Source organism: Linepithema humile, chromosome 4 (assembly GCF_040581485.1).
Source record: "Linepithema humile isolate Giens D197 chromosome 4, Lhum_UNIL_v1.0, whole genome shotgun sequence".
In the NCBI taxonomy this organism is placed as follows: Eukaryota; Metazoa; Arthropoda; class Insecta; order Hymenoptera; family Formicidae; genus Linepithema; species Linepithema humile.
In genome coordinates, this window is record NC_090131.1 from 552483 (window position 1) to 571156 (window position 18674).

Genomic DNA, 18674 nt, shown 5'->3' on the forward strand with positions numbered 1-18674 from the left:
CGGAGCTGGTGCGTATCACTTGGCTCCAAATCGATTTACACACATGTGCACGATGTTGTAAATTACAAGAACTGTCTAAACTTTTTTCATAAATTAACGATATGGTCGCATGAATATTTATCATATTTTTATCCGATTTAATTTTAATGATAAAGCATCGGGTGATATTATATAATTAATTTTCATTTTTGTTTATTTAAATTTTATCAATTAAATGCTAAAAAAAATCTATTAACTTTCCACAAAATTTTCTAACGAAAAATCGTTTTTGCGTGTATACGCGAGGTGGATTGTATGGAAAGAAAAGTCAATTATTGTAATTCAATAAAGTCAGCAAAAAAATGGCACAGCTGTGGGATTGCTCGTTATGATTATTTCCTTCACTAGGCGCCATTCAATTTCCTTACAACCGTGCCGTTTCCGGTGACATGGTTTTGTCCTCAGGCACCGAATGGCACATGCTGTAGAACCGATGCACGTGACTTTCTGGAAATAATATCGCTGGAGCATTCAATTTAGAATATTATGCATACAAGTATATCGTTCCTACTTATCGCTTCTATTTATCTGTCGGATAATTATTAATCTAAAATTGTGGTAATATTCGCAGGAAGTTGGTGAATCGGTAATATCGGTAACGTTTGATATTCGTCGGAAAATTATTCATACATTACATTTGTTCTCGCTGAATTGTAAAAACAGGAACGGAATGTTCGACCGTTTTTAATGCCGGATATAATGTCGGCGCGAAGCACCACACTCGTAAAAGTCCTAGCAACGCGATTATGGTAATAAATATAAAACGAGATCTTGCAGCGTAAGTACGAGATAAAGAAGAAGAGGCGCGAGCGCGAGCATAAGCGGAGAAAAGGAGGCTAAATCGTATGTGGTATTGCGTACAAAACGCAAGGCACTTACGCAGTTGCTGTCGCGTACCCACCGGTACCACCTGTCAAGTTCATGTAAATCTTCATAAAAAAAATTTACGATTCGTGTGCGTGTTTGAAAACATTCGCGCGGTATTTATATGTGGTAAAAAAATGTGAATAGGAAGAGTAGAGAGCATTGGAACGGAAAGTTGATTATTTAAAAATCTGATAAAAAATCTTGATCCATAGTTTTATCACCGCAGTCTAATAAATCCTGTGTGTTATGAGAATCTTAAATAAGCGTAAAGTTTTTAACGCGCATTTCTAACGTTCGCATAAAATTAGTTTACGAAAATTGTCCGTAAATTTTCCGCAATATTATTACAAGTGTTTTCCGAGAGTTTCGGGTCTCATTAGAGTTTCTAATGAAAAAAATCTTTCATAATACTTTCCAATAATTTCCATAACAAAAGGTCCGCCGAGGTAAAGCGGACAGTAAATGACATTTCAATTTACCGGACTGGCTAAAGATATATGTATTTCGATTTGCGATTTAACGAAGTTTTGATTTTGACTTTTAATTTCGTTATTTAAAGAGAGTTTTAATGTAAAGTGCGAAACACTAGTAACAACAGTTGACGTTCAATCAAACTTTTCAATGGAAAATCAACTTGAGCGAAAGGCGAGAGAGATTTGCGAGACTCGCTGCTGCGCGTCACCGCGTATATTTGCTCCATGTTTGGGAACATTTGCCGAGATTTTCCATGATGGTCCATTTGTAGGCCGCGCCCGTGCCGAGTGCAACCAAAAATGACGGCGGCGTGATCAATTATGGGCGGCAGCGTTCGCGGATCCCCAATAATCCCGTGCTCTCGCGTCGTGACGAATCTTTGTTGGTTTGTAAAACTAACGTCCGTCCGTTCCATTAAAACGGTCATCGGTATGCACGGCGACGGCTCCGTGGCCGGGCACGTAGACGAAACATGCGGCTGGTACGGCACTCTCATGAAATAGAATCAATCAAATATGAATCGTGGTGCGCGATGACGTGCATATGGGTGTCCCGGTCTTCCGCTTGCTTGTTTTTCCGCGCGCGTCGGTCGCGCTTGTGTCGATTCGAGCTATAGCTAAATCACGGTGGATGCACGTTCTCGCATCGTTACACGTATGTAGCTACCGTTAGCTTTAAGTATCTTAAGATCCGACACGAAAGTGTGTAAATATTTGCATCTAATTTGTGTTGGTCGCGTATCCACAGGTGAGAACGCGGTTCGCGAGCATGAAAGTGGAGAGCGGAGCGGCGACAACAACGGTTCTTCATAAGGTCAAGGTCAAGGAAGAGACGAAGGAATGCTGCAACTACCAGCAGGCTTCGCCGTCGTCCACATCAGCGGTCACTACTACGACCGTCGCGACGCTCACTATCTCCGCCGCGACGGCGATCACCACGACCGTCACTAACAGCAATGGCATTTCCACCGTGGGCGCGAATCCGTCGACGACCACCGCGGTGGTCGCCGTTGCCGCCCCTGTTCTGCAGTCCTCCAACATTATCTGCCATCCGCCGACGACGACCGTCTCTAACACCGTCGATCCTTTCCCGGTTGATCTCGATCTTAAGGCCAAGAATAAGGGTGAGTAACCTGATTTTACATTCGCGTAACAAAATATTATCGATTGTATGTAGAGTAGAAATAATCAATAGCGAGTGAATCGCACAAGTGTTTTCCACGCAGCCTTGGAAAAATATTATCAATTCGTGTGACATATTACGTGACTTCTTCTATCCTCTTTCTCTTTAATATCAATGTCACTTTTGTCCTATAGAATAATTTCTGTTTTGTAAAAGCTTTTGTAAAGTAGCTTTTGTAACTGCCTAGTAGCTAAGAAATCTTTAGAAGCGAATATTTTTGCTTTCTTTGCGTGGAAGACGATCGATCAGGTGAGGTTGGCCTGTTTGCCAGCGTGTTAATATCAATTTGTATTGATCTATTGATTTCTCTTGGTATTGTGGTCTGGCTAATGTCACGCTTTGCAAAATGTAAGCGAAGGTATCGCTAGACTCTTGACGTAATAGAATTAGCTAGACCATTGTTTTCGTGACACAATAGGGCACAGAAATTTAAGATGATTACTTTTCATCATTATTTATCTCGTTCTTAATAAATCTGACAATTTCTATTTCTCTGTTAAATATATCGATGAATGATGTAATATTCACAATACAATATGTAACTTTTATTGATTATCTACACACTTGTAAAACACCGAAGTATGATTCGGTAAAATGATATAGATTGGCGAATATGAGTCTTAAATTTTGGTCCACTACTATATATATATATATAAAAAATTGCGGTTGTCGTCGCGGTCAGCAGGTTATTGCAGACAGTTCTTATATTTAGAAAAGCGCAAAGAGGGAATTGAAATTGAAATACATGCAATTTTAATCGCCGTTGTTAACGTGAACGATTGCGTATTATTATTACTTGATGTTTAATTATAATTCAATCGGCCCGACGATTCCAAGTATCTCATTGCGTAATATGTGACGTTCAGAGTTGTTAATACCCCCTTCACTTCCATCCCGGTCAGCAATATGTTGTAATAACCCGTCGACGGAGTGACACATGTCGTTTAAAAATTAACAACGTGACCACTCTAGTTTATTTGATCTATCGCGCGCCATAAAAAACAGATTATTCCGGTACCCAGCTGAATCGCTCGAACGCGAGTTCGCTATTCTATTAATTCGGGATATCGACGTTCCTCGCTCGAGAGCATGTCGATGGTATAACGCACAGGTGCGGTAAGTGCAGTTTATCTAATTTTAGACGCGCATCACGGTACATTACTTTTTCCGCACTTAACGCGGATTTCACTGCTTGGTGCAGCTGTCACTTGTCAACCTGTCGCTTGCAATCTGTCACTCGCCATAGCCAAGATTATGACATATGGCGACTGACCTTAAATTGCTAACAAAATTATTAAGTTTTTAATTAAAATTTATACAAGTAACAAAAGCAGTAAAAATTCATTAAATTTTTTATGAAAATGAATCAAGTTGTCACGTAAACGCTCTCTATGTACAATAGATTGACATAAATCCTGTAAGTTCAACGCGACTACAATCTTTCTCAATTTAATTGAATTAAATTCAATTCAATTTATTCGGCCGAAGCTGCACAGAAGCAGTCTTCATTTAACTATTGCGAAATTACACACTTGAAAGCTTGATTTCGTTTCCTTTTCAGTAAAACGTACAGCGCTCTTTTCCAAGTATACTTGCAAGTTGACCCCGATTCACCGAAACTGAAAATTAAAAAGAACGACCTCGCCAATGTCCGCGCGAGAGCCCACGCTGTGGGCGCGTCGTGCATTAGTTCGAAATATTGTATGGCGGTACCCGTATATCCAGCCCGCGCGCACTTGCTCTCTCGCTCGAATCGTACATTCGGCCCGAGCCGGTTATCTAGACGGGCTGCGAGCCCGCAGCTAACTTGGGAACCGGGGCTCAGGAAAAAAGCCCCTTCTGGCACATCAAAGCCCCGTCATCGCGTCCGAGTGCGAGCTTTCTCTCTCTCTCTCTCTCTCTCTCTCTTTTCACCCTCTCTCTTTCTCTACTCGTTTTGAGATTGATCAAATTTTTTGACGCAACATTCCATAAAATCATCATAGAGTGTTGAAGTGTGATATCGCTTACTGTCGATTGATATAATTAAAAATTTCAAAAAAATGTGATAGAAATATAATATATATAAATACATAATAATTTTTTAAAGAAAAAAATCGATTTTATGTTGGCCGAAGAATTTATGCGATGATTCGCTAATTAACTCGGTAGTTTTGGATTATCCTGCATGTGTTCTCGCGGTCTTTAGCACGCATAGGTGCATAGGCACACATATACATGCGCACACATATATACACATACGTATGTGCGATCGCAAGCAGGAGAGAGACAGAAAGAGACAGAATGCTCCGTAGGGGATGATGGCGAAACTCCTGTGAGCAGTCAGTCAACTTGGTTGGTTGGCCCGGTGTGTGTCGGTTAGGTTCGTGCGCCGCCTGACTGCCTGGTCCAGACGCGATAAGGCACGTCCAACACTTCCACTGGGATTCTGCTCGGGGCTGATATCATATCCGCCGCAGCGCCGGGGCATCCCCGATGCTTCGCCGTTCGAGGTGTATTTCGCGATAGTCACCCGCACACCGCGTGTACCTACGGGTGCGGCTTACGACCTGGAGCCTCTGCCCGACCCCCCCTCTCCCTCTTGCCGGCGTACGTTTGTCCTCCTCCTCCTCGCGACCGATGAGTTTCATAAAACTGAAAGATCCGTAATAGTAGACTCTGACGAGAGAATACTTTAGCGACACGAATTTTGCGATGTCACTTGGAATAGATTAATCCTTTTGAGATTATATTCGACTAATTATGTTTGATCTTTTAGAGCGGTAATAAAAGTAACGCGGCACAGCCGTGTCTACGAACATTAATTAACGAGATCGCTTTAACAGATTCTCCGCGCACAATTCGGGTGTGTGAGTCGGGCGCTAATCTTAATACGAGTTACGAGCAGCTGCGATTAGTGACACATATATTCTTCTGTCGTCCGTCTAGAAAAAACATTGTGTGTTATTAGATAGAATATATTTCAAATTTCGTGGCAACTTGTATAAACACACAAATCAAGATTAATCATAATTGCTTGTAACTCGATATTTTTCGTATTTTTGCAAGTTAGTAGATAAAGAATGCACGAGTCAGACATAAAATTTCGATAATTACGAGTAGTAGAGATTTTCTCTTTGTACATAGTTGCAATGAATTGAGACGTAACTAATTCTTATCTTTCTGCACTTTCTATTTATAGAAAAAAATAGGAAATTAATGAAAACATAGTTGATTAATATTTATGAGAAAATGAAATTAGAAGGCGATCCGGGATTGAATGAAAAATCTCGTTGTCAGTTATTTTTAACTATAAGAGAACAGGCCGTATACATCTTCCTGCATTAATTCCTGGTAAAGAACAAAAAAAAAAAAAAAAAAAAAGACATTGAACGTTATGACGCACCGAGAATCAAGTGTGCAACCGATCAGAGTAGGATAGTGACCGGGATGAAATCTCGACGTCCTCGGCCCTTAAGTGACACGCTTGTCTGCGAGATGAAATCGAACACATGGAGTTACGGAGATGTGAGATCGAATCGGCGGGGAGGAAGCTCGCGAGGAAGGATGCGAGAAAAACGGCGGGAGCGACGGAAGAGAGATGAATGCTCTACAAAGTGAGAGAGCAGGACAGAGGCGAAGGAGAATTCGAGAGTGGGAAGACCGGGGTAGGGATTGCGATCAAAGCCATCTGTTGCATTGTCCCGGCAATTAGGAGGCGACAGCTGAGTCCCACCGTACTTACTTCCAGCCAGGGACTCTCAGCCGTGTGGAGCACGTGCGCTTTATCGATCTCGCTCTCTTCGTGCCCCGTCGAACGTCGCCCACGAAGACCACCTTGTTCCGTACGAAACTTTGCGTACAATTCGAGTGCGTAAGGCCGGGCACACTAATCTTAGTACGAGCAGCTGCGATTAGTGGTGCACACATTCTCTTGTCAGCCTAAAAAAACATTGCATGTTAGATCAAATATATTTCAAATTTCGCGACAGTTTAAACATGCAGATCAAGATTAATCATAATTGTAACTCGACATCAATTTTTTTTTGTATTTTTGCAGTAGATGAAGGATACAACTAGTCAGACATAAAACTTTAATAATTACGAGTAGTAAAAAATGACAAATTCTACGAAAGAAACTTTATAACATAAACTTGTAAAAATTTCATAGTTTCTTATAATTATACGTTTTCTAGAATATTTTAATAAAGTGGTAAGAAATAATAAGAATTGCCGCAAGCGTGCTGATTAATTGCGCGAATATTTGTGTTAGTAACAATGCGCTGTAAGGTAACTTGGAAAAGGAACGGTTGATTGACGTAATAGTTTGCGGCGAACTCCTTCATGGTTGCGGGATGTCTGGTCGTGATGCGAAGAAATAAAGAGCTTTGATAAGAAGGAATTTGATACACGGGGGGAATCAGTGTGTGAAAAGTCCGTGAAATCAAAAATTCAATAACTCAATTTAAAGCGCGCTAAACTGCAATACACACGTAATAACAATTTTAGTGTTAAAGTCTGATTAATTGCATTCTTGAACTACTGATTCACAAAACTGCGATCAATAATAATATTGTTGTAAGCCATATAGGTACATATAAGTTACAGTAAAAAGATAACAAATAAATACATCGGTGATATGTTAAAACAATTTACATTTTCTTCGCGTAAGCTTGTCAAAATAAAATTAGGTGTTGCTCGAATATGCAGATGTGTAGGAAATAATTGATGTAAATATGATGTTCCTTCCTTCCAATTTTTGACTCTTATTCTGAATATAGCACTACATCTTATATGATGGATATCTTTGAGCGGAACTCAAAGAAAAATTTACCCGCGGCACCAGAGAACCGCGACGCTTCAGACGCAAACGCTGCTCCGAATTGTGCACATGTGTGCGCGCATATGGTCCGCCAAAGCCACATGGGTAAATTTTGATTTTTTACTGTCACGAAGATAAACGGGAGCGTGCGGAAAAACGGCGTTTAGATTTTCCTTCCGTCAGAAATTCGTTCCGTAACTATATATCTGTGCTCAGTCGTCACATATTCTCTGCGACATCGATCCTTAATTTTGCTCATTCGGCAATTATTATTACGATAAAAAATAGTAGATAAAACATATGCGTATATCCGTTCAGCAATATAACGCGGCGTAGATGTTCGTCACGATTAAACAAAATCGGCGAAGGAGAGAACTGCGCGCATTCCTCCTGATAAGCCTCCAGCGACGGAGAGGAACGGAGTGACGGGCGCGAAACAAGGATAGAGAACCGCTGCAGGAAGTAACAGCTGGCCGAAGGGATAGCAACATCAGCAACACCAGTGGTAGCAGCAGCAGCAGCGGCGGCGGCGGCGGTGGTGGTGGTGCGGCAGCACCATCACCATCACCCAGCTAGATACCTTCTCTCCGGGATTCTTGTACATACGAGTGCATAGATATGCACACACACATGACATAAGCGAGAGCTGTACGCTGCAACCGGCAAGATTGCACTCGTCGCAAGAGAATTGAGTGACAGTCGCGCGCAATCACAACGCGACGCTGATTAAACATTCGCGTATCGCGCACATGCTCTCGCATGCTGATGGTCTTTAACCTTGGGCATGCCCATAGAGAACTTGACAATGCACCTGAGAACTGCCAGCATCGGCATTAGTGCACAGACCATCTATGCCTGTGAACATACGAGGATAGTCTGGAGGATAAAATGTGCAGTAAAAGTGAAAAATAAATATTTCCTGCAAAATTGAGTACGGTGATTACGTAGAAAAATCACGACGTGCATACGTGAAGAGCGTTTCCACTTAAATTTGACAGAAGATGATCATTTTTCTTCATTTTTCGTCCCAGAGAGAAGAGAGAGTTTCTAGTGCCAGTTTTAAATAATTAAACAGACTTCATTAACTGCCGCGTATCGTTAAATGGTAGTACATCATGACAATTTATATTACAACTATTTCTCCGGCGCAATAATGGAATAATAATACCACAACATCGTATAATATATAATCATGTTTGTTAATTACTTCATTACAATCTATTTACATAATTGTAGCGTTCGCTTATTATTTGCATGTCATTATACCCCGCGAATAATTGTAATTATAATTTTATTTGGGATATGCGATGGTGCGCGCGATCTAAAATTTCCGAATCGAAAAAAAAACGGGCGTGCGACCGCGAGTTAAATCTCATTGCGAGTATAATTAATCTTTGTTTTATCGCGCGGCCCACTTGATCACCAGCGTATTGAGACATTACGATTTGAAAATGGATGAATCCTGGATGCTTGCACCCGCATTGGTGCCGTCATTGTGCCGCGGAGATACATCGCTGCGATTTCGTATCGTAAAGTCATCGTCATTAGAGAGAAGCAACCGTTCTATCAGCTCGCTCGACTGTACTCAACCGCTCTGAATCGAAACGGACGAATTATGCCAATAAATGTGGCGAAACTCGTTTCGAATGCGCAATAAAAGGAAACGTTTGTCATAATGTAATTAATTAAATTTGTCTGATATATTTTACTTTGACTTCGAATTGTCACGCGGAAACGACATCAATGTTAATAAAGCGATAGCGAATAAACATCAGCAGAGAGAATGGGCAACATTTATCACATATTTATGGCGTATTAAATCGAGTAATATTATCACAAATGTTAAACAACTGAATATACAGATTACAATTAAGTACTGTTCTACCTGTTCACCTATCAACTGGCAAATTAATTCAATGGCAGACGACAGAAAGAAGCGCGAAACAAATTATATTAATAAAAGCACTGATAAAGGGGTAATCGATTCTTCATATACGATTGGAAATTATTATTCAATTCTTAAGCTACTAAATTATTTGGATATTTTCTAATGACGTAACGATAACGATTTAACGACGATTTAATGTATGCAACGATGTGTTAGATAATTGAAGTTTACGACTGAAGGCATTAGAATTGCAATTCGTAGCAAAATCGACGATTACTTTTTGTACTTGTATTTTTTTTCCAATTCGTTTAATCATGCGAAATTGTGTAAACGCTATTTTCGCAATTGCTGTTCGCAATCTTTCCCGGCCAGCAGCTCGCGGCGGCAGTTACCGAGGCCATCGAGAAGATTTTTTCCGTGGGATATCACGATGACGCCCTACGTAACCCTCCTCGACTTTATGCAAGCGATGGAAGATGGGCTTGTGTATACTCAGGCTCCCCGTCATATCGCATAAGCCATGAGTTTAGTTTGTCGGGAGTTCAGGTACAGGTAATTACCTACTGGCTACCGGCGTCAGGTGGTAGTGACACAGTAGCGTCGACCTCCTCCTCGTCTTTTTCTTCCGCTTCTTGATACGCATCATTTCCCTCTTTCTCTCTCCCCCTCTCTTCTTCTCTCCCTCCCCCTCTCTCGCTCGCTCTTTTCTCCGTTGCACGTCTGCTATGTATTTACACGCACCTACGCAAAAATGCTTGATGGCGATCAGTTCCATTAGCTTAATGGGACTGTCCTTGCCTCTCGTCAATAGATTGACTATCTTATCTGACAGTCTTCTCATGCAAGCGTAAAGTTCGAGTTCCGCATCAATTATTCGGTATCTCATTACGCGCTGCTTAATGCCTGGAGGTTAATTATTTTCATGATGATTGCGAAACATGCAACTTTTACGTAAAGCAATAAGAAATTGTTTGATTATTCCGAGTACAGCGCGTTCTGCGTGTAACAAACTGATATAATCAGTTTATCAATTGCATTAAACGTGTGCATCTCGCGTTAGCGCTTATAGCCTTGCGTTATACGTTTTAACGTACGTTTATGGGATACCTGCGGCTGCTCTTCGATTATGGGCGAGTCATGCGAGTGTACAGGTGTAGCAATAGTAAAGCCAGAAATGCCTCCATGTGCGAATTATGGTGATGGCACTTGACGGACACAAGTGTGATTTCAATATGATGATTGCGTTATTAGCATGTTCCAGAAGATAAAATGGTTGAGATTACGAATCAGTGAAGGAACTGGCTAATTATATTTTAATCCATTTTTTATTTTTAAAACGCGAATAGCTTTGTAGAGTTTGCTCTTGACAGTTTTAATATTTGTAATTTTTACATTATTTTATTTTTACCTACGCTTTTATAAAATATTTCTATCAAATTGTATTAAAAATCGTAAATGTATTAAAATGTAGTAAAAAAATTGTAAAACTGTATTAAAAATCATAAAATATTATATCAATTTTATATTAAATATATAAAAATCTGTTTAAATTCAATCTGATTGAAATTGTAATGTATCTTACGATATATATTGTCGAGAGAAAGAAAGAGAGAAGCTTTCATTGTTTTGCTTTCACAACTCGTTTTATCTTGTGAGCGGTGAGCGAGGAGCGATATTGCGAATTCAGAAAACGATTCCGAGTAGTCGAAAAGGAAAGGACATAGGAAAGGACCAAATAAAATTCTAGAGATTCCGAGACTAATTTCTTTTCATTGCCATCCACCGAGTAAATTATTTAATTAGTGAAGTTTCTATTCGTCGTGATTCTCAATCGCCATTCGCCATGTACTGTCAATTCCACTACGCAGAACAATTTCCACAAATTATTACGTAACGTTATTTAAATTTTTAAGTGAATAATTCTTTTTGTAAAATTTTATTCGTAATTAAATATTTGTTAATTCACATTCTCATTCGAAATCAATGACACAGATCTTTTTGCTACATGAAAAAAATTAATATTGATTACAGCGATCGTTACTAAGTGAAAGGATTAAATCCATATCAGTATATATACATATTTATGCGAATTTCTCTCTGATAATTCCACGATGATCAAACTATCGATCGCGATGGAGTAATTGCGAACATCGAAGATCGCGAGCAAAGGACCATCTTCGCAGGACTCTCCGTCGGATCGATGATGCACGAAGTACGCTATGAGAGTTGGTGTCTGTAACGTTTCGTTATCGGCATACTCGGTATGCTCTCATCGTTTTCGCCACGCATGCCGCAGGCGTTTCACGAGAGATAACGTGCACTGTGCGCGCATAGAACGGGAACAAGACAAGGTGGATGACACGGCCCGTAATTGCATGTTATCCGTTGCACCCACGCACGGGCGTGTCCGCACGTGTGTGGGCATGCAGACGCACGTGCGCACACACTCACACGTGCGCACACATATGTAAGGATGTGTATATGTGTGTAAGAGTGCATACGTGTGCGTTCGTGCGGAAGAGTATGCGCGCGGCGGGATTCCGGCTGCCCGTTCCACGTGCTTCGTGCTTGACGTCCCCGGATATACGACACAAAGGACGCGTGGGTTTTTCTGGACTCAACGGCACTCTTTTAGTTGCAATTAATGCTGACATTTCGAGAAGCTTGTCATAAATCGACAGACAGTGATACAGATTAGTTATCGAGATGTGCGAATAAATGTAAAGGTTCAAGGTACGTTAAGACTCGTTTATAAAAACTGCAGATCGCAAAATGCAGCTCGAAACGCAAAATAATGTAGTCGCTACGAACGCAAAAAAAATTGAATCAACTCATGGCGCGTGCGGCCGATTTGCGTATGCGTGTATCTTGCATACGATGACACGTTGGGTTATTCATCATTTGCGTTTGCGTCAGCGAAACACGTTGAGCGAATAGCAACCTGCATAGATGGCCTTTGACTGTCGACAACCAAATTGAGAACAACACCTAGCTCGATTCTACAAGATTTCTAACCACGTGGACCACTGACTTTCATTGCAGTGTCCTCTGCGCCGCGGGAGAAATCCTCGCGGGAGGAAATGGTCCAGCCCGAGGCGCACTCGCCTTCGTCTCAGCATCAAAGGATCAATCAGCAGAAGCAGGCAAACGGCTCTCGGTCGGAGTACAAAGGCGCGTCCGGTTGCTCCAGATCCTCCGACAACGACAGCCCTTTGCCCTCGCAGTCGCTTAAGCCCGAGCTGGAGGAAGGGCCCGGCACCGCCAATGCCGCCGCGTCCAGGACGGACGAACAGAGCGGCGACGGCGCCGCGCTGGCGAACGGCACCGGTGGTGGTGCGTCTAGGTGCGTCAGCGGCATTTTTGCGGGACACGGCAAGCTCAAGAGGTTACTGGGCACCCTGGTGCAATTCGCCACCGACATCTCGACGGACACGGGTGACACGGTGCGCACGCTGGTGCTTGCGCTTCTGGTAGGTAAACAATATTCGCACGTTTCACGAATTCGGCCAGACGCGAGAAAATTGAAAGATGTCGACAATTGCTAACATGTCACTGTGACGCTTGATAATATGATTCTAATAAATGTTAATGATTCTTTTAGTAATCTGCTTAATTTTTCGTTAACATTTTGATAAAAATCTTGAGCGCCATGATTTATGCGACATGCGCATGCAGCAATCTTTATTAGCTTATCGCGTATTGCATCAGGTATTTGGCTGAGCATCCGTGTGTACCAACAATAAGTACCAACATACGCGTACCAGTTGATAGAGTTTTCTGCCGCGTACTGAAATCACGGAACGTGCAACATGCATGAGCGTACTTTCCAGCGCGCTGGATGCATTCTTAAAGCAAGCCGCGGGCATTCTTGCAAAGGATATTACATTATTTTATTAAAATCAATTACTATTTTTGGTGAATAATATTGAATAAATATTGTAAAATTGAAACTGTCAATTTTGTAGATTTATAAAGTAATAAATTTTAATATTATTTTATCGGATATTTCGATAAGGTCATCAAAACTCGAGATCTGATTGCAACTATAACAAGCAGATTTTGTGATATGCATGCGTGCACGCGGCACGAATGAAAAAAAGCATAGTTAATCGATGCCGACCGTGCCGTGTCGTTAAACAGCTCGTAAATATTCAAAGTACGTACATAATGCATAATGTCATCGTGTGTACCGAGCGTGCATACGTCCCGGAAACGTGACATCTGGTGACCGTGCTTAACTGTAAAACGATCGCGGCACGTGACAAACGCAAAACCAAATCCAACCAAAGCCGCGCGCGCAATTCGTTTCGCGGACATTCCGGAAATGTATCGGGATTCGATCTTTTTGCCGAAGATTGAATTGTGCACGCGGTGATTAAACGCTCGCTGTGTTGTTAATTGCAGAGTGGCAGCATGACCGCCGAAGAGTTTCACTCGGCATTGCAAGAGGCGACCAACTTCCCACTCAGAGGATTCGTCTTGCCGTACCTTAAACATACCTTGCCCTCTCTTCAGAGGGACTTGAGCAACGCTGCCAGAGCGAACAACCAGGTAAACTATATTTTTACGTTTAAGATTTTCTCAGCTCAGACTCGGCGGAATGTATTTAAAAAAATACTTAACAATATGTTAATTTTTTTAAATGTGGTGAACCTTGCTTGTGTTGTGTCATATTATGTAATTTTTTTTTAATAATACTTTTCTACAATGCACGTTATTGTCACAGTGTACTGACAATGAGCGTTTTGTCCTGAATATTTCAAGAATTTATATTTGCATAAAGTTTTGATTCAGTGACGCAAGTTGTAAGAGAGAAAAATTTCTATATGATTTCCTCAGATTTGGCGAAATGTGCAATGAGTGCACGAGAGTGCAATGAGAATAACGGTAATGTCTGATCCATAAGCAGTCCGATGCTTTATTATAATCACCATCGCGGTCATAAATCATTGAGCTCATGTGCAATGTGGTGCGGCGCGCAACAAAGCATGAAGACGCGCATTTTCTGCGTCGCAAGAATTGGTATCCGTCGTGAGATTAGAATCTGTGCCACAATCAGAATAAGTCATTTACAACAAGTAGTTTACGCGCGCGGTTTCTTTTTTATCGAGGCTTTTACTTGGCCGACGCTTACAACAAGACCCAACATACTAACACTATCCGAATCTAATTCACAATTTTAAACTGTTTCTCTCTTAAAATTCTTAATTACTGCGTGTATGTGAGTTTAAGTGTACGTGTGCATGTATGACCGCAGTGCGTGAGCTCAGGTCTGTGGGTTTGCCAAGCCCAAATGACTGTGCGGTTCAGTCATCCTTGCAGAAGCCGATTCTCGTTTCAAGAATCGGCGGAATGCGCGACATCTCGAACAAGGGAAGATCACCATCCGCAGTATTTGTTATGCAGGGGTCGGTCCGTACGCTTTCGAAGATGCCGCACGTGCCTGATGTCTCTCTCTTGGGTCGCGCGCCGGATCATAAATTTGTATGCACTACTGCGTTCGGACGAACTCAGGCACGCCTCTGAATACTTTCGCGCATTCATTTTTTCGTGATATTGTAGCCGATGGTACCATAAATATACCGTTTAAGATAATGAACAAGACATTGCAGAATCGTGCAGTAAACTTTTCCCCTTTAAAATTGAAAGAAAGAAGAATCGAATTCTTGAAAAAGAAAGGCAGTCTTCTTACTTGGTGAAAAAATCTGTTTACGATTATAATAAGTTTAGATTTGTATATGATTCCGTATAAGTCTTATTGACAGAAATTTTAATAGAAATTAATTTCTTTTATTACATGAGAATAATGTAATTTTTGTATGTCATTGTAACATGATGCTTGGATTTAGACTTTATTCACATCTCGCACAGTAAAATGCTGGTTGATTATTCATTAGTTAAATTTTAAACCTCGAGCTCTAAGCGGCTGCCACGTCAGATGCCAGTTTCCCAGATTATAAAATTCATTTTCCAAACCAGCGACTACGGCAGTGCATTCGTCACTTCATTTCTTTGTGGTTCTACAATATTTAACTAACGCGATTGTGAAACGGCCACTATAATAACATTCTACGATTATGCGAAATGTTATTATCCCCTTCTTGAATTCGTTACAAGAGTAGCAATTGTTTCATATTGTTAATTTTTTAAGGTGTGTTGTCAAAATATTTAACATTAATTAATGAAAAAATTGCAAGTAAAAGCATCTCATGAGTTCATTGCCGGGGAAAAAATCGATTTTAAACACGCCGAAGAATCTGCGTGAGAAATTGCATATTCCGGGATGCTCTGTATAACGAGCGCGACGCGTAAGCGCGGGAGGACCCGGTAAAATCAACAGAAGCAAGCCTGGCCGGCTGGCAGGCTGTTTTAATTTCCCAGGCTACTTTCCGATCGTCGGTGGGAGCTCGCCAGTCTGTTCCAAGATGGATGAACGACTCGGGACGTCGAGCGAGACGAGCGACTACGGAAAAAAAGCTACAATTTTTGCTCCGCTCCTGAATCTCTTCCGAGCAAGAATACGCCGAGAAATAAAATTTTGATAGTCACGCGATATTGTGCGCGATACGTGACACGCAATCACGTACGTTCAGCAAACGATAATTTAATTATTACTGATATCGCAAAAAAACTTATACTTTTACTGACTCTCAATCTCTAAATCTATTTCGTACGAACCGAACGGTTTGAAAAGTTACGCGATCACAAATTTGTATAAAATCAGCTTCTCTATATGAAATAATTTAGATTTTGGCGGAAAGAATTACTCGGGAGAAAAAACTGATTAAGTAACACTGCATTTCGGAGAATTATACCGGAGCTCGGAATTGTTCGTCTGTAATGTATATAATCTCGTTCTTAAAATTATCCCTTGCATACAATTTCTCGCGGTAAATCCGTGGATGTACGATTTAATCCGATATACTTTGCCATCCATGCACGCATTGGCTGGTTTGAATCCAGCGCTCGTAATTATTTATGTGTACCGAAAAAAATAAAGGCATCCAACACCATATTTTATATTGGACGGTAATATTCATGCGAATTTACGGGGAATTAACGTTGGAAAAAAATGCATTAGTACTTCTTTATACGTCTCCGTTGAATATACAAATCTGGCGTATTAAAATTGAAAGTATTTGCGAAAGATTTCTCGGACTTTACACGCGCCGAACACTCGCTTCTGCATGAGCTCAGGAAAGAGAGAAGCTTGGAATATTTTCTGAGATGCAAAAGAACGGTTTACAGACAGTGACGTGACTAGGAAAATATTATACGATAAAGCGATCTTCGCGAAACAATTAGATAGTGAAATCGTATGATAATAATCATTTTGTGGCTAAATTACGTTTTTCCTTTATTCACTATGAATTAAAAGTCATTGTTTAATCAAAAAAGCACAGCACTAATCGAGTTGAGCAAATTATGTTTTCCATTGAAAAGATGTGTTCTTATGCGCATCAAGTAAAATCAAAATTGAAAACAGGATTAAAATTAAGGTAAATTAAGGTGTTTAATTTTGTTAGATTTTCCGATAGAGTATCAAAATTGCTGAAATCTAATTTCGTATTCATGCAATGCGAGCTTTGACGCGAAGAAGCCGTTGTTTCCGGTCAATCGATACACGCTACGTCTTTAATTTCCGCGAAATTCGAATTCGGAGGATTAATAGAAGCCTTCCGTTTACGCTACTGTCCAAAGGTGCAGCTGTCGAAGGCGAGTGAAATGGAAAGAGTGAAGCGCGCCGCACCGGGCGACAGAACGCTTTCGGTGAGGTAACGAATTGCAAATTAATAGCGAGCATTTACATTTCTGCTGGCGCGCGTGGGGATCGAAAGTCGCAGGCACAGTGAGACGGCTTGGTTCTTCCCTTCCCGTTTTCCCTTCGCGGTACGTCTTTCGGCGAAACTCGCCGTTATATACATGTAAATCTTTCCAATTTCTCGCAAGATTTATTTTTCACCAATGATTAAGACAGTCAGGCATTTGTATGTGTTGGATTAATATTTTTATAAACTAGTATATATATATATTAATATTTTAAATAAGAAAAATTGTCACGATTAATTTTCACGCGGAAATGCACGCAAAGAGACGACGAACATTGTCGTTGGCGAATGTACGTTTTCGCATATGTACGTGGCAGCGGTCATCACCTGGTCGGTGGATCGATGATCGTTAATTGCAAGTCGTGAAAGCGAAAGAACTCGAAAGGGAAGGAACGACAAGTGGCGAGGGGGGATCGGGAGGAAGGTACCGATATTGAATTAGAAGCGATAAATCCCATCCTACCCTTTGGTATTGGGGGCAAGAGAGAGAGAGAGAGAGAGCACGACGGAATAAGGCGCTCCACGGGAACTTCAACTTGGTGGGCGCGAATGGCGGGAACGGCGATAAAGAAAGCAGTGAAACGAATATTAAAAGTCGAAACCGATGTGATCGCGCGGGCCAATCAGTCTCCAACTCACTGATTTAGGAAAAGACTTACGTTAGTATATTGTTCAGCGTTCTAACGTATTGCAACTTTTTGCCGAAGTTGGGGTTACAATTTTTTATGGAAAAATTAATAAAAGATATATGCTTTGGAAACAAACGTTGAGAGCATTATGTTACGACAAAAGATAGTAACAATATTATTTGTTTTAACACTTTATCATTGTTTGCATCTAGAATAATTAATTAAAACTGTCGGGAACTCAGAAGGATCGATGTACCGAGTGATTGTAAAATAATTTTTGCATTTAGAAAAGAAGAATGAACATATTAACGTGGAACGGTAATAGCGAAGGCAACGAATGTAAACACAATCTTTTTTGCATTCGCAGAGTTGCGTGCAGTTTCTCCGTTCCAACGAGTCCGCCGTTCTAGAGGCCGTAGGGTTGGTCTCGACCGGTGAATCCGTCGAGGTCTTCGGTGAGCACGGGAGTGCAAACGGGATCGGCGGCGCTAATCAGTGCTCCACTCAGTACACTATGCGTTCAAATTCTAATCCTGGCGTCGGCGCTATTCAGCACGCAGCAGGCAGTAACGCTGCAGGCGCGTTGCATCATTATCCTGGCGTCGCTCACGCACCGAAACGCCGTGCCTCCGACACCCCGTGAGTGTATACGTGTATTATTGTATTTTATTCATAAATTTAAGATGCTTCTCATAGACTACAATGGTTCTCCATGGATTTTTTCTATCGCGGTAGAAAAATCGACTTCACGATAAAAGAGGTCTCAAGAGCCCGGTGAGACAAGAATGAAACAAGGAATCGGAGTAGTTTTCTAAATGAACTACAGTGAAACTTTATCTTCTTTCAATTAACGAGGGCGCGTAAATTGCCGCTCAAACAGATTTACGCGCGACAAGATCGCGTGGAATCTTTGCGAGTCTATAGTGATAATTTACGCTATAAAACGAATAGCACTTGTCTCTGCG

The 18674-nt window shown here is 41.1% G+C and overlaps 1 protein-coding gene and 1 long non-coding RNA gene across 2 annotated transcripts in view; both read left to right on the forward strand.

Annotated features, from left to right (window-relative positions):
* nvy (CBFA2/RUNX1 partner transcriptional co-repressor nervy) overlaps nucleotides 1-18674 on the forward strand; it is a 32992-nt gene that overhangs the window by 9147 nt on the left and 5171 nt on the right. The window contains exons 2-5 of the mRNA XM_067352987.1: nucleotides 2128-2503; nucleotides 12294-12721; nucleotides 13656-13802; nucleotides 18077-18348. Coding sequence (XP_067209088.1) covers nucleotides 2149-2503; nucleotides 12294-12721; nucleotides 13656-13802; nucleotides 18077-18348 — 1202 coding nt within the window. The 5' untranslated portion in view covers nucleotides 2128-2148. The remainder of the gene's footprint in view (nucleotides 1-2127; nucleotides 2504-12293; nucleotides 12722-13655; nucleotides 13803-18076; nucleotides 18349-18674) is intronic.
* LOC136999310 (uncharacterized) lies at nucleotides 2523-5805 on the forward strand. The gene is made up of 2 exons (XR_010889684.1): nucleotides 2523-3979; nucleotides 4124-5805. It is a non-coding gene; the product is annotated as an uncharacterized lncRNA (long non-coding RNA).